General features: G+C 36.0%; 1 protein-coding gene across 1 annotated transcript; it reads right to left on the bottom strand.

Annotated features, from left to right (window-relative positions):
- Positions 1–288: 288 nt before the first annotated feature.
- slc6a11a (solute carrier family 6 member 11a) lies at positions 289–12,721 on the bottom strand. The gene is made up of 14 exons (XM_067374762.1): positions 12,553–12,721; positions 11,743–11,877; positions 8,903–9,043; positions 8,277–8,364; positions 7,879–8,011; positions 7,535–7,669; positions 7,293–7,396; positions 4,791–4,915; positions 4,307–4,419; positions 4,073–4,210; positions 2,146–2,248; positions 1,049–1,149; positions 797–967; positions 289–405 (listed from the first exon to the last, which is right to left on the bottom strand). The coding sequence occupies exons 1-14, from the start codon at positions 12,719–12,721 to the stop codon at positions 289–291; spliced, it is 1,773 nt and encodes a 590-aa protein (XP_067230863.1).
- Positions 12,722–23,261: the final 10,540 nt, after the last annotated feature.

Below are 23,261 nucleotides of genomic sequence, written 5' to 3'. Positions count from 1 at the left end.
AAATTATTCTCATCACTTCATAAAATTAAGGGTGAACCACTGCAGTCACGCAGACCAATTTAACAATGTCTTTAGTACCTTTCAGGACCTTGAAAATGGTTGTTAAATTGTTGTCTATTGAAGAATCATACAGCCATCAGATTTCATCAAAAAAATCTTTATTTGGGCTCCAAAGATGTTACAGGTGTGGAACAACATGAAGGTGAGTAATTAATGACAGAATTTTAATCTTTGGGTGAACTAACCCTTTACAAATCTAGGGAGAACTGACTTAATGGCAGCTGAGCATTAAAGGTTGTCGGGGGTCTTTTCTCTGTCTGTACAGGATGACAGAGTGTAATGATGTGGTGAAGGTCTGTGAGATTGAGGTAGATCCTCTGCTGGAGTGCAAGCCAACTGGAGACGCTGAGGGCAACACACACAAAAACATTATTAAGTTATCTCTTATATTTCATCCCATAGGAAATGAAAGAAATTCATTCCTGTTGTGGATCAGTTGCCTGCTGGTTCTGCTAAATGTTTCAGAAACACTTCCAGACATTTATATAATATTGTTGAAATAAAATGTTCAAAAATAACAAATAAAATAAAATGTATTAGATAATAAAATCAGATGACCGTGTGAATATATTTGTTTATAATATTATATATATATATATATATATATATATATATATATATATATATAAAATTCTTTTTTCAGGTATTAATCTTGACTATTAATTACTATTAATCCTTGGAACCCACACATGTTTAGTGAGTCTAAATATGGGTGAGAAAGAGAGACAACACCTACCTCCCAGAAGGTTCCTTTTCCCTTGTACAGTTTGTAGAACATGTTGATGGGGATGAGGGAGAGAGAGGATATAGCCAGGAACCAGCCGATACCGTATGCCCACCATGGATACACATATTTGTTATTAAATTTCAGGGGACTGTACTTGACCAGAGAGAAAATAAAGGTGCCCTACAGGACATAATTGACAATACAGGTTTGATCAGAACATGTATGTATTATAAAAATGATTTCATATATAAACACACTTACTACACAAATAGAGGGGGTGGCATAGAGCCAGCAATACTTCATCACAGGCCAGGGTTTGTAGCCAATCATGTCTTCTATGTTCTCATAGAATCGGTCAGCACCTTGGAGAGAGACAGCAGTAGTAAGTACAATTTAAAGGTGCCCTAGAATTAAAAATTGAATTTACCTTGGCATAGTCGAATAACAAGAGTTCAGTACATGGAAATGACATACACTGAGTTTCAAACTCCATTGTTTCCTCCTTCTTATATAAATCTAATTTGTTTAAAAGACCTCCGAAGAACAGGCGAATCTCAACACAACACCGACTGTTATGTAACAGTCGGGATCATTAATATGTATGACCCCAAGATTTGTATATGCCAGCCCATGTTCAAGGCATTACACAAGGGCAGCCAGTAACGTCTGGATCTGTGCACAGCTGAATCATCAGACAAGGTAAGCAAGCAATAACAACAGCAGATGGAGCGATAATAACTGACATGATCCATGATATCATGATATTTTTAGTGATATTTGTAAATTGTCTGTCTAAATGTTTCTTTAGCATGTTGCTAATGTAGGCTACTGTTGGTTAAAGTTACCATCGTTTATTACTGTATTAACGGAGACAAGAGCCGTCGCTATTTTCATTTTTAAACACTTGCAGTCTGTATAATTCATAAACCCAACTTCATTCTTTATAAATCTCTCCAACAGTGTGTAATGTTAGCTTTAGCCACGGAGTACTATCAAACTCGTTTAGAATCAAAAACACCCAAATAAATACTATACTCACATGACCAGAAGCATGCATGCAGTATACATGACGAACATCTTGTAAAGATCCATTTGAGGGTTATATTAGCTGTGTGAACTTTGTAAATGCACTGTATTATAGAGTCACAAGCTCGATGGGCAGGGAGCTCAAGATTTAAAGGGCCAGCAGCTCCTGAATCGGTGCATAGTTAATGATGCCCCAAAATAGGCAGATAAAAAAGGCAATTTTGAGCTGAAACTTCACAGACACATTCAGGGGACACCTTAGACTTATATTACATCTTGTAAAAAAACGTTTGATGGCATCTTTAAGGCTGATTTAAATGTAGACTACTCACCATATACCCAGCCAATGGCCACAGACTGACAAGTAGCCAGGAACAGGAGAGTGGCTCCACTGCACACATAATGATCAAACAACTGTATGATGTACAGACCACCCTGTGAAACATAAAGCAGGATACATTTTTTAAGATTTTAAATGATATTATAATAAAACAAAATGCCAAGCCATGGACTACAATTCTTTTAACATGAATGAGAATAGTAAACATACAATTGCTTTTTTTCTCTTCTATTTTATTAAACAGTGGCTTATTGAACAAATTGTGTCTCTCTCTTTAAAAAAATCAATTATAACACTTTTAACACTTTTCCTGTTTTGGCGGTTAGCAAACAGCTGTGTGTTGTTGTGCGCACCCCCTTCTGGATTGGAGTGTGGATCGCCTGTGACTGACTGTATTCTGACTGCATGCACCAAACCGTGAAGGTTCGGGATGAATACATGTACTGTTACTCCCCTATGTAACGTCTGGATGGATCCGTTCAGAGTCAATAAACTTTGGAGTTTTCAGAACGCTTTTAACCTGATGAACTTTTGTTAATCACTAACTCGGCTCCGGACGACTGTGACTTTCGGCAGGTTTGTGGACCTGTGAGGGTAAACAGAAAACTGCAACTTCCTCACTTTGGTGACTTCAAAAGGAGCACCCCCCCCCCAAGAAACTGACCAGATCCACATTCCAACACCCACACACACGGGCACACACACAAAACACACACACATACAACATATACCCATCCTGTATGTTTCCTAGTGTTTAAATGAGTGTATTTGTGCTAGTGTGCATTTTAATGATAGAATTCTGTCTGTAAACCATAACTTCTTTTATAGGCATTTCTGATGTACCGAGTTCGATCTCTCCGTAAAGCTCCGGACACGAGCTATTCACAGAGATATGTCACACAGCTGACAAATGTATTTTTCTATGTGTTTAATGATACTGTGAAGAACGCACTCCATTTCGAAATCTGATCATAAATCATGCAGATTAAGTCGTGAGGCCAAACAAAGGGAAAGCTTTCCCGCCAACTTTGCAACCATGTTATTGGCTACCCCACCTCAAGGAGGTGTGTCGGTTTATCTGTCATAAAAGCAAAGACGCACAATTTCTTGTGTGTTCTCTCCCGATTGTCTCACGAGCATCTCGTGCACGTTTTTCCTGGACATCTCCGGTGACCACGCGCTGCCATCGCGCTCAGCTTTGGGACCGCCATCTTCCAGCGAAACTCACTCTCAAGTCCTCAGTTCGAACCTTCCCGCGGAACGGAGGAAGCCAACGAACTGCACCAGCGCTAACCTGAAATTCGACACACACAACCAATGCAAGTATACTGCCGTTTCTCAATCTTAGATGATGAAACTGATTTCCGTGCTGGCTTAGGACTGGTTGTGAATTTGCTACTTGCCTTCTCTCTTTCCTTCTCTACTTCCACTCTTGTACATAGGTGTGTATATTCTTGTATATATATTTAGACGTATAACCTCTGTATTCGTAGTTTGCATATATTAAAACGTTATTCACGCTCGATTGTTCTGTTTGTTCTTTCAACTAAAGACCAAGTCACTTTAACGTTTTTCGATCGCTTTATGCTTTGATGCTATAATAACAAGTTATTTTCATGGCCAGAGAATAACTCTGTTTATAATATTCTGTGAAGGGCTTAGTTTGCTGGACAAACGAACAGTTTCTCTAAATAATTATTAAACCCGAACTAATCATATATGTAATTGATTATAATTCGTTGTAATTGATTCACAATATATGTTTAATTCCCTGTTGGGTCGATATATTAATCATAATTTATTCATAACCTTATGAATTATTATATTCATATTTCATCCATAAATTGATTAATAACCGCTACATTCGTTACACCTAATATATATTATATATATTCCAGTTTGAATTGTCTTTGGCCCACCTCTGTGATCATGAAGAGGCCCATCAGGTAACAGACAAGGCAAATCCCTAAAAGCAGCATCTCTCTTCTGTGGCCACGTCTCAACACAGTGGGAAACATGTCTGTCACTGATGTCATTATGCTCTCCAGTCCAACAAACTGAGTGACACAAGAAAGGACATTGGATGGGGAGGCAGGAACAGGGGGGAGAGCAGAGCAACAGATGTTAGGTGTAGAAAGAGAAGAGGGTCTAACCTGGCTGTCCAAGCCCAAGAGGATGATCATGATGAAGAAACACACAGCCCAGAACTGAGACCATGGCAACATTGTCACCGCCTGAGGGTACACTATAAACACCAGTCCTGGACCTAACGATAGCCAAGGAAGGAGGTACAAAGACCAATACCACCTAGAGCCTCTTACAGTATTCATACATTATCCCACTAACTACATAGCTACTAATAAATAAATAAAGATTGTATATTGATTTGAGTTGAAATTATTTTATTAAGACAGAATGCCACAACTGAAAATGGCACTTGCAATGGGAATGTGAACTGAAATCTATAAGGACAACAAGTAATAGTGTCTGCTTTTTTTTGATTAACAAAGACGATTAAATTAAGGCAGTGACAATGAGACAGTTTTAAAACAATGTTATTCCATTTAAAATTCAATTTGATCATTTATTTGGTATGTTGCAATATTTCAAGAGAAAAATTCAAACGTTTTCTCTTACCTGACTCAGCCACAAGGGATATGTCCACCCCCTGTTCCTGTGCCATGTGACCCAGAACAGAGAAAATGGCAAATCCACCCAAAAAACTGGTTCCACTGTTCAGCAAGCAGAGGTAGAAAGAGTCCCTGTAGGAATATTTTTACATCACTAACATTAGTTTATTGTGTCTATTGTGTACTGGCTCAAAAGAAGAAAAAAACAGCAAATTGGTCTAACAGTTTGGGGGCTCGTCCGGGATATTACCAAGAAACACGGGACTGGGAGGTCATCCTTCATCACAGGTAAGATGTTTTTAATAATTTTCTGTGGTGGTAGGATTGATTGATCTCATCTCATAATAGGTAGTGTTATCCTTGGATGGAGCTCTAAGAGTTAGTCCAGGAAAATTTGTCTGTAAGGGTACTGTTTAAACGCACAGCTACCTGACAAATATTTTGGTTATCCCTCCAGTGTTCGTTTAGATCCGCTCTGACGGAAAACAAAGTGTTGATGGGAATATTCTGTTTGATGAATTAATAAAATTGGCTGAATAATTAAAGAATTATAAAGAGACCCCTTTGGTGTGGTGTGACAAATTAAAAATCAAAATTGTGATTAGGTGAAGGATGGGTCAAAAGATATCAAGACCAATACAAGATGAGACACCCCGGAAATTGGATGTTTGGAAATAATTGTCGATATTAGACTGAACCCTATTTATCAAATTTAAAGGGGTGGACTCAGGGAAAAATAAAATTGGATCATTTCCCCGAAGAAGGCTCTTTTAAGCCAGGGGATATGGAAAGTGCAAATTTGATGATTAATGGGGGGTTGGGAGACTCAGAGTGGAATTATAGGTACATGAAAGAGTCGTACAGTAAATGGAAGGTAACGAAAACATATTGGGATAAAGGTCCAGAGAGGCCAAAAGGGGGATGTTCAGATTAACTAGGAGAGTAAACATATGGGTGGAAAGGAGTTGAACATGCAGCGTTACGTCCATATGTGATCTGATTAGTTAATCTGGACTACCATAACAACGTCAAGGAGACCACGGAAGGATCAGAGAAGAGAGCTGTTCAGTGACAGGCAGTGTTGGAGAAAAATCCCCTAAAACTTTGTGGACTGCAGAATGGGACTTGTAACAATAACTTTGACTACGATTCTGTTAATTGCCACCAGAGGGCAAAGCTGGATAGGATACAACACCACCCATTTGAGGAAATTCTGTTCAGGAATACTGTCTGTGCTCTGTCTGCTGCCATGGCGGAGAACATGGACACCAAGGACTGATTTGTCATGCCATACACAGCGTCTGGTTCGTTGTCCCTCTAACTTACAATGCTGCCAAGACAATCAACATGAACAATGTAAAAAGCAATCAGACCTGCACCCTGCCAATCACCCTCATGAAGATTTTAGCTTGAGGAGGACCTCAGCTATGGAATTGTAATAATGGAGTTGTGAATGTTTCAAACGCATGTGACCTTTCAACAAAGCGTGTAGTCAGAATGATAAATCACATGAAAACCATAATTGTTGATCCACCTGAAGCATATGACTGGGGTAAAGGGATGAGACAATGGTTCTCTAACTAGGCGAAGTACCTTAATTTGTTGTTTCCTGTTGATTTTACTGCTTTTATGCATATTACAATCCTTACAGGGAATGATTAAGACAACTCTTGGAATAGTTTATAGATCACAGCATTAGATTATGATTATGTGTTTAGATTTTGCTTGCTATTATTTGAAAAAACAAAAAAACAAAACAGCTTTATCAATTTCCTTTAAAGTGACGCACTAAATCATAAATGATTTAAAGTGGTCATTGTTAAATAATTTCTTATTTCTTGGGCTTCACTTTTTGACTTTCTTTGTGTCTTGGGAATTTTCCATTGTGCACATCATGTACCTACCTAGACAAAACAAGAAGTAGTAGACCTTGGACACACTGACACTCTCACACGCAACCAGAAGTTGAAGACACACACACATTTACACACATACATTTCTTATTTGTTATTATATTTCTTGAAATGCCATACATGGTAAGGTTTGATTCTTAAGTTGTATGATTGGATGCTTAAGCCATCCTGGAGATTGGTGTTTGAACTATGTCTATAAATATGACCCTTCTTCCTGAAAAAATGTGAGATTGCTTTGTACCACACAGTAAAACAGTAATATTGTGAAATATTATTATAATTTTAAACAAATGTTTTCTATTTTAATATATTTTAAAATGTAATTTATTCCTGTGATGGCAGAGCTGAATTTTCAGCATCATTACTCCAGTCTTCAGTGTCACATGATCCTTCAGAAATCATTCTAATATTCTGCACAAGTAACATTTTTTATTGTTATTACAATTGATCACGGTTGTGCTGCTTAATATTTTTGTGGAAATTGTGCTATATGTTTTTAAAAAAAATAAGGGTCTTATTCTTTCAATTTAATAACTTTTAATTTATACTACATATGAAATTAATTAATTTTATTAGTTCAAATAAAATGTTCTCACCTGTAACAATTATTGTTATATTGATTGTAGCTACCAAGAGAGCTGAGGTATCCAAGACATATAGCATAAGAGTAAAAGACCTGAGTACCAGCATCCATCCATACCTTACAAACAAACAAAAAACAGGACAATTCAGAAAGAGTATCAAAAAAGCACAATAAGCAAACAGTATGTATTGTGATGGTCAATTAAGTTAGCATAGATTTGCTGTTAACTCATTTCAAGCTCTCTAATGTCTTTACCTGTGGGTCAGCTAGTCGTGTCAGATCTGGGTACATGTAATAGTGGATGCCGTTGATGGCACCAGGTAGAGTGACGCCTCGTAGGAGCAGTATCAGGAGCATTACATAAGGAAATGTTGCTGTGAAATAGACTGCCTGTAAGCATAATAACATTACAGCAGTTAATTGACTTTTAATCAAAAATAATATAGAGCGTCTGAGTATTTCATGCTGAAAATTGTCTGTTCTGTTACTGGTAATAAAAAGATTTAAAATTCTTTACTTATTGAAGCCATTTGCTGCACATTTTTTATGCCCATAGCTTTTTAATAAAAGTTAATACGGATGTTTTTAAAGACTATGACCTTCCCAGTAGATCTGACGCCTTTCCAGATACAGAAGTAGACCACGATCCAGACTAGTAAAAGATTAAGGGCCAAGTCCCACTTTACTGTGCCCAAATGCTCTATTCCACCAGACAGCCGCAACACTCTGTGACTGAACATACAGAAAGCGTACAGCAATATAATAAAACTGTGAGTAGGCTATCTCATGTAAATGAACTGCTATCAGAGAAAGACACAAGCGAAACATATTCATATACCATGATATTTCCATGGCACCATGTCCAATAAAAAACACTGTAATAGTAATTCTGGCCTGGTTTGATGTTCTATGTTGGTCAAACTCTCTAAAATGTTAATCAAATATGAATTGTTATTTTATTATCAGCCTATGTTCTTTGCATTTTGATTTAACTCACTGCCAGAACTCCATCACAGAGGAAGTAGCATTAAGAGGAGACGCCCACTCTGAACTTGAATTCTTCCCACTAAGCACAGTACAAGCATCTAAAAACAAAGAGATACAAATATTGTTAAAGGTATACAACATATAGCAAAATAAACCCATAAACCCAGACCTAATCTGATTAAATACTATAATACATTTCACTAAACATCTGGTTCATATATAGTGGCTATACAATATTCTATACATATCCCACTCCCAATCCTGGCAGAAGCATCAAAGTTTGGTAAAAGTGGTGCATGTGAAACAAAAAGTAAAGTACCACATGAGGCACCACCATACATTATCTAAACTATATGTATGTATGTATGTATGTATGTATGTATGTATGTATTCTGAATCAATAAATTCATGAACTGTGAAAATACTGGTTAAATGAAAACACAGATGATATTTCTATTGAATAAAAGTCCACCAGAATACATTGAAACTAAAGTTAGATGTCCTACTGTCACTAACTTTTTTGGAAAAGATTGAAGAGCCAGCACTCCATCAAAAACCCAGCCTACTAGCCTATGAGTACAAGTAAATGTAATACAAAGCATACATACTGTACATATGACCTTCAACCAAATGTACCTGTGTTCCACACATTGTTGCAGCTGGCCCAGGGTAGTTCCACACTGAAGGCTGAGAAAAGGTACAGGAAAGCCCAGGCTATGATGATGATGTAGGTGATTGAGCCATAGACAATAATGATTTGACTGGCATAACCCATTCCTGAAAAAAGTCACATTAGTACTAAATTTTTAAACAAATGTTACCTGATTTTAGGAAAATAGAAATAATATAATATATGGTATGCAATAAAAATATAAAGAAATATATACTAGAGCTAGAGGACAATGATTAATGTAATAATATATAGTTAAAGCCCCCCTGTAGTCAATTATTTTATCCCTTAAAACTCATTTTTGATCACCAAAATTACATATTTAAAAAAAAAATTTTCTTGTGAAAAAAATTCTTAATGCCTTAAAATAGCTTGAATGTAACTCTACGCCCTTGTCTCATTTAATATACACAGATCTTTGAATATGATAATTAGCCCCGCCTCCACTTAATCGTACGAGCTCAGACTAGCCCTGCGTTCCATTCGGAAGGGCTCATCCCTAGGCCCTAATCCCTTCAAAGGGTTTACCCTCCGGAGTGAAAGCTTCGAAGGGTGGAGGGATCAAAAAACTTTTTTTTTTTTTGGAACGCACTTCAGCGTCATCTTAACGAGACAATCAAAGAGTAGTAGATTGTGCAAGCTGCGCCCTTTGTTTAACGTTAGTTTATTTATTTATTTATTTATTTTAGGTTTATCGCACCATTTATATTGTGTCTATGTATTTTAAACATTTGAATGGACTGATAAAGAGAGCTGTAAAGTATTTTTTGTTTAAGTACAATCGTTTTGACCATAATAATGTACCAAATATAATCGTATAAATATTACAGCAGTATAGAAAAATACTATACATACATTTATAGGTAAAATCGAACTCCTAACCTCCTGTACCCATTCTGTGACATCAAACAGCTTCCTTGTGATGAGCAAAGGATCATGGGGGCCCGAAGTGTCCATCAGTTGTACCCTTCGAAATCCTTCATTCCGAAGGGCCCTTTGAAGTGGCCAGTTTTGAGAACTTCGGTTTAGAACGACCCTTGAATATGGCGGCCATGATTATTTTCACTCCGAAGTGCCCTTCGGAGGGCGATATATCCCGTTTGGAACGCACCATGTATCCACTCGGTCAACTTCCTGAGGTAAACACTTCACAAATGGTATCGCTTTTTACAACGTCGTACACATAACGGTAATTAATAGCGTTTTGCTTGACTATCAAACAGCTCATAACGTATTGCTAATGCTACACAAACCATGTTTACAATTAGAAGATAGCTGTCTTCTAACCAGGGGCGAGCCAGACATTGTAAACATTCGGGGCTTAGCCCAAATTTATGTTTGTCCAAAGACATTTTAATTTTCTATTAACAGCTTTACTGACATGAAAGTCGTATTGTTGTTCAGAAAATGTATATTATTTGAAACTGTAATTTGTAAAACTTTATTGAACGTACCAGCTCTAGGGGGGTATGCCCCCCCTGGAGAAAATTTTGTACATTTTAAGGTTAAATGCATCAATCTGGTGCTCTCTGGAAACTCAAAATTAAGAGCTTCAACACATGTACAGTGTGCAAATTGAACAAAGAAACAGCATTGACTTGTACCTGGACATTAAAAAGGGTTCAAACATCTTTTTTTACAATACTTTTGTACTAATTTCTTTTTAAAAGATAAATCCTTGAGCTTTTATTTTGATCATCACCAGCTGATCGCGTGCGCAAATGTGCGAGAGAGAGAGAAAGCGCGGCCGGTGTATGGTCGGATACTGTAGAAAAGCGGTATTGAACTGCTTAACGTATTTTAATAGAGAGATGTGTTTAGAAAAATTATATTTTGAGAGCACTGTTAAGAAACCTCTAACCTGAAATTCCTGCTTGCTGACTGTCTCGCACTCTTGCGGTTGACTGTGCTAGCTCCTCCCCTACCTGCTGCATATTCAACAGAGAGGAAGAAACGGAGTAGCCCATAGGCTACCGACAGCAAAGAAATGTATTCTATAGGCTAGATTATTTTTAAGGTCTATTTTTACAGGCTGTATGCAGTATATGCAAAGCCAAAGCGCAATGAAATGAAGCAACTTATGATTTCGGGGGTTTACATAGGCTATTGTCCAGTTTCATATTTGCTCAGTGACAGTCATTACATTCGGGGCTTGACTCAAAACATTCGGGGCTGAAGCCCCGGCAAAATCGGCTGGCGTCGATCCTTAGAAACGCTTTGAACAGAACGTCAGTGGAGAAAGGCATATAGCCTAGTTCATCATAATAACCTTGTTGCTAAATCTACCCGATTTCATATCAACAGAAAAATTATACTGGGATAATGTTTTTTTGAGACTCCCTTACTCTGTCAGTTAATGATATGCTGAAGCCCGCCACCACGTTGATGTGATTGGTTACAGGGTAGATTGTGGCGTCAGAAACACCAGAGATTTCAAAGACTGTCTTCGGTTTAATGCAGTTTTAAAGAGAAAAATACTCAGCAATGATGGTGACTATGAATTTGCACATGGCTTGTCTTAAAGCATCTTAAAAACACCACATAGACATATAAACAACATTAAAAACTTGATTTTCATCACGGGGACTTTAAGCATTTGTTACTATTTTAGTATATTTTATTATTATTATTTTAACAGTTAGCAACAAAAGATTGGTGTTGGGGGTCACTAAATTAGTTTTTTAATGGGTGATAATTAGTTTCTGCAACTTTAAAAATGCAGTTGCAAATCTGCATTACAATCAGTACAGCATTCCACTTAGGAAGCATCACATAATGCATACTAATTGATAAGTGAGCAACCCACCTTCAAACAGAGGACAGATCTTTCTCCAACACATGATGCCTCCCTGACTGGTGTACTGACCCAAAGATGTCTCAAGCACAAAAAGCGGGATGCCACAAGTAAGCAGGTACAGGACATATGGAATGAAAAAAGCCCCTATGGATTTAAGAGATGGTAATCACTTAAAGTGAAAGTTTAGTATATAGTCCTACATACATCTACAGGAGGTCCATGATGTCCAGTATAACTGTCATCCAGCACCATACATACTCAGTTGCTGTATCATTTGGTTTCTCGTGGAATCCCCCAATTCAATTTGAGATATAAATGTTTTTATTGAACATTTCTGACCTCGTCACATTCATTTCTTTTACTTTATAAAGTACAGAACATCAGGATCATATATAAATTAAAAAATTATTTATAAAAGTAAACCTAACCTCAAAAATGTCATATAGAATAGTGTTTAGCAAAAAGGTTTAACATTTTGTATTTTTTTATGATTTTTATGTTTAAAGTTAGCCACCTATGGAATACAAAAGCAACTTGCATATGACGGATATGAATATGTTAACTGATTGTATACTGTGTACAGTATACAAAAAAATCACAGTAATGTATTATGTAAACTGACAAACAAAATCACATACATTAAGTCATAGGCTTATAGCACAAACAAATCCTAATCTCTTTTTAAAGTCATTTTTTAATAGTGAAGTACAATGTAAATTAAAAAAAAAAAAAATCAGGCAATGATTTGATCACAAGTAAAATCAAAACCCTAATCAACTCTACCAGCAATTATCAGGTGTATTGTCCAAAACTACTTACCTCCTCCATTTTTATAGCAAAGATATGGGAACCTCCAGACATTTCCAAGCCCAATGATAGCTCCGGCTACAGTCAGCAGAAATTCAATCTTGTTTGCCCATTGGCCTCTCTCTTCAGGACTTAGATCAGTCTGTTGGTTCCCTCTCCGCCTGGTGGAGGTGTCTGCCATGCTCACAGTGTTTATGTGTGGGAGTCTGTGTCTGTCAGCGCTTATGTAGGTGTGCATGTACGATTCGAAGAAGCGAGTCTAGACTCTGTGAATATCTGATTCTTTACCACAGCTTTTAAGCATTACCAAGGGAGGGCGGCAGGCGTTTAGGTTGCCAGGTTTTTTATCCTGAGGGGGAGAGTAGAGATGTGTTAACTTGTCGTTCTGTTTAGTCCATTAGTTCTGCAACTGCAGGCATTTTAATAAAAACTTTTCTTCTCAGCAGTGTAGCTACCCTTCAAAGGATGCTGTCAGTCAAGTCGTGACCTGTGCGATTCTTCTATAATGCCCTTTACCGGCATGATATAGAGTCTCAGCTTTTGGTCATGGATTGTATGAGGGGTTGATCTGTTGACTCTAGTAACCTGACAGCTGCTACTCATTATCTCTGTTCCTTTTCATATTATTCACTGATTTATATGTGTACCTGCCACTAGCAATGTTTTCACTTTGAAATAAATCACTATAGATTATCACTAGAAAAAAAATCATTTAATTTCTAAACATATCTGAAAGTCAAAAGAGGTGTGTACAAACTAAACTGTTGTAGGGGAGTCTGGGGGCATCCTCCCTCAGGAGAAGATTTTTGGGATTTTAACATGTAAACAAAGCATTCTGGTGCACTCTGACAAGAAAAGAAAAGGAAAAAACATTTGCTTCAAGTAAAAAAGAAAAATAATATTGGCACTGTAGGGCTAAGCATTGACACTAATTTCACAATTGAATGCGATTTTGATTCAAAAGCTTGCGATTTGATTTTGATTTGATAACCTTCAATTAGGTATTGATTAACTTGGGGCCTATTAGGTACAGTACATGGCAAATTTCCTCAAAGAAAAAAATCTCTCTCAACTAATGCTGTAAACTATACAGGGAACCACAGCTGGTACATCTTTATAATATTAAAGGTTAAAATTGATTTGTAAGCTACTTACATATAGGCTAAATTATAAGGAAGTTTTTATAATAATTTTATAATACATTTTTAATGACATAATTATTTTTCTACTCTTCTTTTTAAAATTATTTTTATGTAGGCCTAAACATTTAAATGGGGAGAGTAGAGACATTCATTTGTCGTTCTGTTTAGTCCATTAGTTCTGCAACTGCAGGCATTTTAATAAAAACTTTTCTTCTCAGCAGTGTAGCTACCCTTCAAAGGATGCTGTCAGTCAAGTCGTGACCTGTGCGATTCTTCTATAATGCCCTTTACCGGCATGATATAGAGTCTCAGCTTTTGGTCATGGATGGTATGAGGGGTTGATCTGTTGACTCTAGTAACCTGACAGCTGCTACTCATTATCTCGGTTCCTTTTTATATTTTTCACTGATTTATATGTGTGTTTGAAATAAATCACTATAGATTATCACTAGAAAAAAAAAAATCATTTAATTTCTCTTTATCTAAATGATCAATCCCTCTAAAAATCACGTTAGACCAGCCGTTTATATTTCACATAGGCTAAAACTAAAAAGGCTATTAAACTTACACTTCTATAAAACAGAAATATAAATGTGTACTCCTTTAGAAACATTACAACTATGTCCTGAAAGCACACAATGTCATAGTCTGTCAATACCATGTTAAGACATATATATAAATATATATAACTTACATAACTTGTGACAACTTGTGCAATAATTACTGAGCTCCTTACAACATTCATGCTTATATCATCACAATGATTGGCTGTAATAGGAATGTTACATAACCGCTTCTATAACTCAGAATCTGATACTCTAAACTGAGTATTTTTATATAACTATATAATGTTATATTTACCACAATAACTTGTGACAACTTGTGCGATAACTACTGAGCTTATTACAACATTCATGCTTATATCATCACAATGATTGGCTATAATAGGAATATCACACAACAGCTTCTATAACTCTAATTTTATATAACTCAGGACTGATCTCTTATTTAAGAGTTGAATCATGAGTGACTAGAGTCTTTGGAATGCATCTTCCCATCAGGCAGAGTGTTATATATATACACACACACACACACACACATTTATATCTGTTTGTCATTTTATAAGTGTGTAGCACATTTGAGAAGAATATCTTGGAGAAGGCACTGTACATGGCATTTTAAATATTTTCTATGGGTAAAAATGTGGATATCATCTCTAAAATACCTCAAGAGTGGTGGGAACAATGTCCCAATGGTAATCAGATCTAATAGAATTCTTCAAGATATTTCAAGTATTTAGTATTAATATAAATTAAATTAAATTCATATTTCAGTAATGTGCTGGTTTATTACCAGCACTTTGATTTAAACACACAAGAAATGCCGAGAGTCCTGTAGCTGCCAGATAGATCAACAGTGAAAAGCAAGGAAAGAGCTTTGTTGTTGGGTAACCAAAACAAATATTACAAAAATGATTCAAGTATTGATAATTTAATTACACTTTAACCTATTAACTGGCCCACTGATGGGCCCACAGCCATTATATATTTAAAACAGTAATATCCTATACTAAACCTAAACTAATCTTGACAAACTATATATCATTTGAAAGCTTAGAATCTCTTGTTTTCATATATGACTGGTTTTCAAAATAAATTACAGAGGAGCAGTAATTTATCAATTTGCAACAAGCATATTTTCATACTCATAAGGCACGTTCAGACCTTTATTTTGAAATAGCGATGAACATGAAAAATCATTAAAGATTGATTGAAACATGTTTGTTTTCATGCAAAGAGTTCAAAAGATAACATCCATTAAATTTTTTGAGAATAAAAGGTCTGAAAATGTTTTAATAGAAAAATAAATACATTTATGATTGTAGCGGTGATCTATAACCCACATACATGTTGTTTTTATGTTTATTAGAGGCTGTATTCATATCAAATTCTGCCAAACTTCCCATACTACTTCTATATAGGATGTCTACTTCATAAATTGTATGAAAATAATTAATATATGGTCCAGATCACTTAAACCATATATGGAAATGGAGGCGCCCTTATATGGTCAGTAATGGAGCTTGGTTGTCGTCTAGTGAAAAAGTGTGGTACTGCACCCAAACAAAATCTGACTGAAAGCTAATTTTTTGAGATATAGACCCTTTTACTGTTTGTACACAATGATGACGTAGCAACGTATGCGCGCGCATTTTGGCAACGGAAGTGGTGTTGTTCCCCATAGGTTCTAACGTGTTAGCAACTCCGAAAGTGATATATATATCTACAGCTTCGCGAACGGATTAAGCAACACAGACAGATAAAGTTATTTTAAAAAGTTGACTTTATCAAATGGTATCCGGCTATCAGATCCGTGTAGTCGAGTGGATAGAAGACGTTAGCAGATGGCCAAATACATAAACCAGGGCTCTCAAGTTTTAAAGACAGGCAAGAATGACAAATATCCAACAACATGACATGATTTTTAAAGTGACCAATAACATCGACGATGTAATACACTATAATTTATTTAGTGCTAATAAAATTATTAAGCCTATTTGGAGAGAGAGATGTTTAATGTGACAAAATGTCAGTCATCGTGTGATAACGAAAATATAACTAGGTCTAGACTACTGAGCAGTGTTTTCAGTGAACAGGCTGTAAAACTGTTGACTAAGTTCAGACACTCATGAAAAACTGATGCTGATTATCTGGGAAACATTCTCTAACAGCAGTCAAGTTTTCATTGTTTGTGTCAATCAAGCTGTGAATTTGTTGTAACATTAAAATATGAGATCATGACTTATTCTGTGCTCAAAGTGATGCTCAGAGCTGTTTTCCTCTGTGGGTGAACGAGGATGATGGCGAACAATTCCAGGATATGCTTTTTTTTTCATTGGCTGTTGCGTTAAATCTTACCCAGATACAATAGTGCTATTTTCTGATTGGCTACTGTTGACCCTCTTTCTTTTTTTGATTGGCTGATAAGTGGCAGGCTACTCCAGGAGAGACGCGCTTGATTCCTGCCCGGCGCAGCGGCATATTAAATATATGAAAAATAGTTTTTCTGCGTGAGAAATACAATGTGTGGCGGGAGTGCGTGACAAAAGACCGAAATGAGTGACTGTCACGCTCAATGCGTGACACTTGAGAGCCCTGGAAAACGTTCAGAGTTGCTAACACGTTAAAACCAATAGGCAACAACACCACTTCCGTTGCCAAAATGCGCGCGCAACTATTTGATCACGTGGGCTGTAAAAGGGTCTATTGGTTTGTAGCATTGCTCAGCGGTTTGCAGAAGCAGCAATGGCAGGTTGTGCAAAAAAACATGAAACAGGCCTAGTATTTACACCCACTCGAGTGATTTGTTTGCTAAACTAAAGAAGTCATTCAACATCGTCGAGAGGTTAAAGGCGTGGTTAAGTGTTTTTTTTTCTAGCCTTGATTGTGTTCTTGGGGCACAGTTTAAAGGGGGGGGGTTACATGTTTTTTTTCTAGGCTTGATTGTGTTTTGGGGGCACAGTTTAACATGTCTTAATGCTTCGTTTTTTTTAAATGCTGTATTTTTATATATATATATTATCTTAATTCTACACCTCTGTTTCCACTGTCATATGAACAGCTCGTTTGACTTCCTGCTTCTATGAAGCCACTCCCTCCGATATACGCAATGTGCTCAGATTGGTCAGCAGGTTGGTTACTAGCCCAGTCTGTCGTGATTCGCTGAAGCGTCCGGAAACGCCACGCCCCTTACCATTCGTAGTTATGCGCTTAGGTGGAAAGTAAATAATAGCACCTAAAGTTACATTGCTGTATCAAATTGAGCCGAATCAGACCCAGATGAAGAGGAAAAAGTAGAACCTCTGCAATCGCGGCTTTTGAAGGATGTTTATGAATGGTATTTCATTTAGTATTTGTGTCAAAGTGTTTAGATAAGCTGTCACTGCTGTTTGTTAGCTTTCAATATACAGTTTTATCGTGATTAAAGCTTTCCTGTAGTAAATACATGCCTGAGTAGTCGCATTTTTGTAAAGGTAGCGTTTAATTTATAGCATGAACAACTGTTTGTCTATTAACATAGAAGTTTGTTGGTGTTTGTTGCACTAGAATTTAGCTAACTGGCTAGCAAAAACGAGTTGCTCTTTGTATACGTCCTAGATGCATTAAAAATAGCAACAGAACTATAACATTACGTTTAAAAGACAAACAATAAAACGTACTTACAGTTTGGGGCTGATAAACAGCAGCTTCTGCTTTTAAAGTGGGAACTGCTTCATCTTTCAGTAAAAGTCTTTGTGTAAATCCAGCATTAAACTCGTGTAGATTCAGGAAGCTGTCTTCAGCACCGCATCCAGTGTAGAAAATATCACAGATTATAATGGGTTCTATATCTTTTGATGCGTCGCGTCGCACAGCTCGCGTTCGGTGTAAACAACTCTTCCGCTTTCATTATGCTGCGCCACATGGCCTCCCCCACTTTGTTGCGTGTTCCCGAGGGCAGTGTTTATGTTAATAGCAAGGGTTTATGATGTCACCAACCCGGGAAGAAGCTCGTTGTAGTCCAAACCACCCGTTTTTGTAGGCAATAAAATGCCATAACTTTACAAGACAATATCTCCGTGTGCATTGAACTTTCAGCGCTGTAACTTTGCAGATACTGTTTACACGCATGCAACCCCCCCTTTAACATGCCTTAATGTTTTTGAAATTTGGAACACAACTTGTTCAGATTTTTGGCGTTGATTTCCTTGCAGTTTTAGAGTAAAACTTGTTTTGTAAAATATATATTTTATATAAAATATTATATTTTTATATTTTCAAAAACTTAAATTTCTATAACTTTTTTTTTTGTTTCACTTGCATAAGTTATTTCACTTCTACAATAATCTGCCAATTTCATCTTTAAAACAAGACCAGCCTTATGTCTATATTCCAAAGTATTCTTGAATTACAACCATTTAAGTTTGAATGGTGCATTTTCATGTAAAAAGTGGCGGTGACAGTTAACAGGTTAAATTAGTGCATGAGTGATTTACCACCTTTTCAACACCTTTGGCAAATTCTTCTACAATTACTAAAGCCATGCCTGTCAATATTTATCATGAAATCTTTAAGTTAACAGTATCTTGCTCAGCCTAGAGGTCAGAGGACTTTACTGTAGCACAAGCCCACATTCTGTTTTCTTTTTTAAATTAAAATGAAATCTTATTAATTTAAATAATTATTTGTTACATTATGTTTACAGTATAATTCATTGAACCAGCTAAATATTAGTCAGTCAAAATTTGGTCAAATACAGCATTCATATTTTGTTTTGGCTGGCTGTTCTGAAGTGTACAGTTAAATAATTGAAAATTTAAAAACCTTAATTTTTATAAAACTGACAGTGTGCGTGAGAAGAGAGTTGAAGAAAAGAAAAAAAATGAAGTACAAAACAAACGATAAATATTTACTTGTCCTCGAAACATTCCAGCTTGGATCTTGTTTATGGGAAAAGGAACATTGGGCTTCCCTGGGTTTAGTCATTTAAGAAAGCTAATCTTCTTGTTCTTCATTAAATGATATCACAAAGGTCTCAGCTGTCAATACCTTGTCCAAAATCAATAATGAAGGCAATTTAGCTAAATCAGAAACAACAGATGTTTGTATGTTCTGTATGTCTAATGTTTATAAATCCAATTCAAACCAGACTTGTAGATGGTTTGAAAGCCAATATCTTATCTCTGGATATGCAGTTCAATCCTATAATTCAGGACATGAAGTTGTTTTGTGTCAAACATCTCCTACCAAAGTGACTTTACTGCTTAGATCAGCACAAGTCTCACCTCTATCATAATACATATAAGCAGCTTTCTGCCAACTTGTAAATAATATTAATAATGGGTAAATAAATAAAAAAGGATAATGTACAGTCAGCACAAATAAACCCCAACAAGGTTTAGAACTGTACATTATCATGGCTACTCAACAAATAAATTAAATGCAAGGTGGCACCATTTGCGTTTGTTTGAAACGAGAGCTCGAGTGTGCGGTGAGTGTGCGAATGGTGTCAGTTTATCCATATGCGCGTTTGCCATGGACGGCAGTGAATATATCTGACTGGATTTTTACTATTTCTCAAAAATGAGTAAATCACCGTTGTTTCCTAGTTGCTGCCAACAACTAATTTAAATGAGAGAAAAGTCACAAGAAACAGCATTGGTCGGATATTATTTCAGAGTTAGATAAATGAGAGAGAAGGTAACGTATAAACTCATTTAATTATAACGGTCGGGTATTATGATTAATTTAATGATTATGAACACAAATTAGGATAAACCATGGCAAACCAAACTAATGTTAAGCTTCTATGAAACCACAAAACATACCTCCCCATACACACCCACATACATATATATATATATATATATATATCAACTAGCATGACTATAACACAGAGCAAGTTTATAGAAATGTGTGAAAAAAAAAAAAAATTCAGCCACAAAGCAGTAAAAACATTAACACCAAGAAAGCGGTTACACTCAAAAACATTGAGAGAACAACACAGAAACACTCACTCACACACACACACACACACACACACACACACACACACACACAAATGAACCGGTGTGACTGTAACAATATGGTAAAATTGGGCCAAAACTCAAATAAGAGGTTGAAATAAAATCAGACCCAGATTTATTAAGCTGTAATAAAACATACCTGTGCATTTTTGTTATATTTTTATTGAATTTTGATGTTATGCGTGACAAAATGCCCTCCTCTGTGTTCAGGTTTGACTGTAGTAAAATTAATGCAAAAACTGACACTTCAAACTTTAAAAAAAAAAAAAAAAAAAAAAATCTAAACCTTGACAAAAAGTAATCTTTGAGAATGTCTGAGTATAAATACAATTTCATAATTTAATAAAAATTAGTGTTTGTGTCCAAAAACCACTAGAGAATTTATAAGCCACTTTAAATGGAACTATATAGGAATCTAGTGGTTACACAACGGCATTGTATAAGTTTTTCTTTTCTTACTCCCACCAAAAATGGCACTAATCTACCTTCATAAAATGGATTTTAAATGCCTTGTCTCTATTTTAACATGGAATACTGCTTTAATTGAAAAGTAATTAAAAATATATATTAGAACATTTTTTTAAAAATTATTTTCAATGGGGAAAAATGGCTAATAAATATTGCGTAGTATCATAAAAAACCCTCAATATGTTATATAATAATCAAAAAATATTATTGAACAAAAATATGTAACATTGGTTTTCCTGAAAAACAAAAAAGTTACTTTTCAAGAAGGCAAGTGTGACTCCTAAAGGAAGAGGGCCAGAGGGTTAAATGTATCACCCGTATCACCACACCGTCATTTCGTAGTTGCTGCCAACAACTAATTTAAATGAGAGAAAAGTCACAAGAAATAGCATTGGTCGGATATTATTTCAGAGTTAGATAAATGAGAGAGAAGGTAACGTATAAACTCATTTAATTATAACGGTCGGGTATTATGATTAATTTAATGATTATGAACAGAAATTAGGATAAACCATGGCAAACCAAACTAATGTTAAGCTTCTATGAAACCACAAAACATACCTGACACGTAGGCCTATTACCTTTAACCCTCTGGCCCTCAAAAAATGGTATATTTTGAAATGTTAAAAATTGTAGCTTCATCAGAATAAGATGACTTGGTGACTTTTATCGCATTAGCAATATGAACACACACACAAAAAAAATCAAGGACATGATTAGGACATGTTAAAGGGTCGTAAAAAAATAAATAATCACACTTACCTTCTTTGCGGTCAAAAATAACCGACATAGGAAATGATTAGGAAAGAGAGAATCTTTTGTTGGTATAGGCTACAAACTACAAATCAGACACTGTGCAGAAAAAAGTGCACAGCAATGAAGGGCTGACACTCCTAAATGCCAAGAGTGCAAAATAGACACCCCCCCCATACACACACACACACACACACACCCACATACATATATATATATATATTAGGGGTGTGACGAGACAGGTATCTCACGAGACGAGACGAGACAAGATTTTTACACACTAATTTTAAGAAATTCTCAATGGTGAAATCATGACTAGAAAAAAATTCTGCAGGTGTATTTGAAATGTTTTAACTAATCATCTGTCATTTCAGTTCTACTATCTGAGTATGAATTATCATATGCAGTAAAAGACAACAATACTCAAGTACTGTAAAAGGTTTTGCTACTAACTCAACTGACTTCTCTTCTGTAAGATTTCAGTCTCTTCAGACCTTACTGTATATGAGCTTCTACAACTTTAGACCTCCTAACTGAACTCCTTTCCACAAACTGATCATAGAAATAAAAACAGTATAAATAAAAATGGTAACACTTTACAATAAGGTCTCATTTATTAACATTAATGTATTAACTAACATCAACTAACAATGAGCAATATATTTGCTACAGTACTTATTAATCTTTGTTTATTTTATTAACTAGTTAGTTAATAAAAAGTCATTAATTTTTAGTTCATAGTTTACAGTGCATTAACTAATGTTAACAAATGAAACCTTACTGTTTGTGCTTAATAAGATTAAGAGAAAACTGTTATTCCTTTTCATGTCAGTCATGCAAATAAGACCACATTTTTCTTTGATACAGAGCTAAGAGATGGTTACAACTACACTGCCCAGCCTAAAATAGCTTTCATATTGAGAGATATCTGTATTCATCAGGGAGCCGCTTTCAAAATGTTGGGTATCGCGTTTGAATACGCGCTTATGTTTACTTTCACTTTCAACGACCGCGCGTAACTCTGTAAATATGGAGCGGCGGCAACCGTTATCCAACTGAATTAAATGTTTTTTATTTAAATACAAAGCAAAACCACAGTGGAGGCGTAATGTATACGTAGCGGTTGCATATTCTTTCCTAATCATCCTAACCACTCTGTCATGGCAACATCACGAGACAACGGCTGTTTCTCAATATGCGTTCTTCAGCGATCTTGCGTCCTTGCTTTACGTCATCATCAACCGTCGAAGTTCATTCCAATACTCAAGAACGGAGGACGCATGAAAGTACCCGGATGTGTTCTTGATATCGAGGATGCATCGAATGCAAACTTGAGGGAATCGAACCGTTAAAAATCCCAGAAGACGCTGCGGCGGTCGACGTACGGAAGCCTGTAAGCTTTGAAGTTCTCGTGAGATTCCAGCTACAAGCTCGAAAATACATGACGACTCGTGAAAGTAAACCGTTTGTTTTGCTTAATTTTAATAAAATGATAACCTGAAGAAAGCCTGCAGTATTTTTATTGACATATGAAAAATAATCTTAACATTGACAAAGCATAACAGCCAAAGGCTACTCATTTTCATAAATACACGCGGTGAAATAAAAAGATAATTATATGAAAACAATGTCTATAATTATATGAAATATTTTTTTGAACAGGTTATGACATTTGTTTGTGATGTTATGTTGTATTTACTGTGCATTAGCCACTTATAATATGCTGGGACGGTCAGTTGGTCAGTTGAGCAACAAGATCGCAGCACATCTCAATTCTCAAATGATGCGTTCTC

The sequence above is a fragment of the Chanodichthys erythropterus genome, chromosome 21, assembly GCF_024489055.1.
Source record: "Chanodichthys erythropterus isolate Z2021 chromosome 21, ASM2448905v1, whole genome shotgun sequence".
Lineage (NCBI taxonomy): Eukaryota > Metazoa > Chordata > Actinopteri > Cypriniformes > Xenocyprididae > Chanodichthys > Chanodichthys erythropterus.
Note: the sequence above shows the minus strand (reverse complement) of the source record. Positions and strands in the feature narration are given on the sequence as shown.

Coding starts and splice junctions, on each gene's coding strand:
- slc6a11a (XM_067374762.1), bottom strand. CDS start 12,721: ATGGCAGACACCTCCACCAGGCGGAGAGGGAACCAACAGACTGATCTA. Junction 7,670..7,878: donor GCGTCAGATCTACTGGGAAG/GTCATAGTCTTT, acceptor TTATGCTTACAG/GCAGTCTATTTCACAGCAAC. Junction 968..1,048: donor CCACCCCCTCTATTTGTGTA/GTAAGTGTGTTT, acceptor TATGTCCTGTAG/GGCACCTTTATTTTCTCTCT.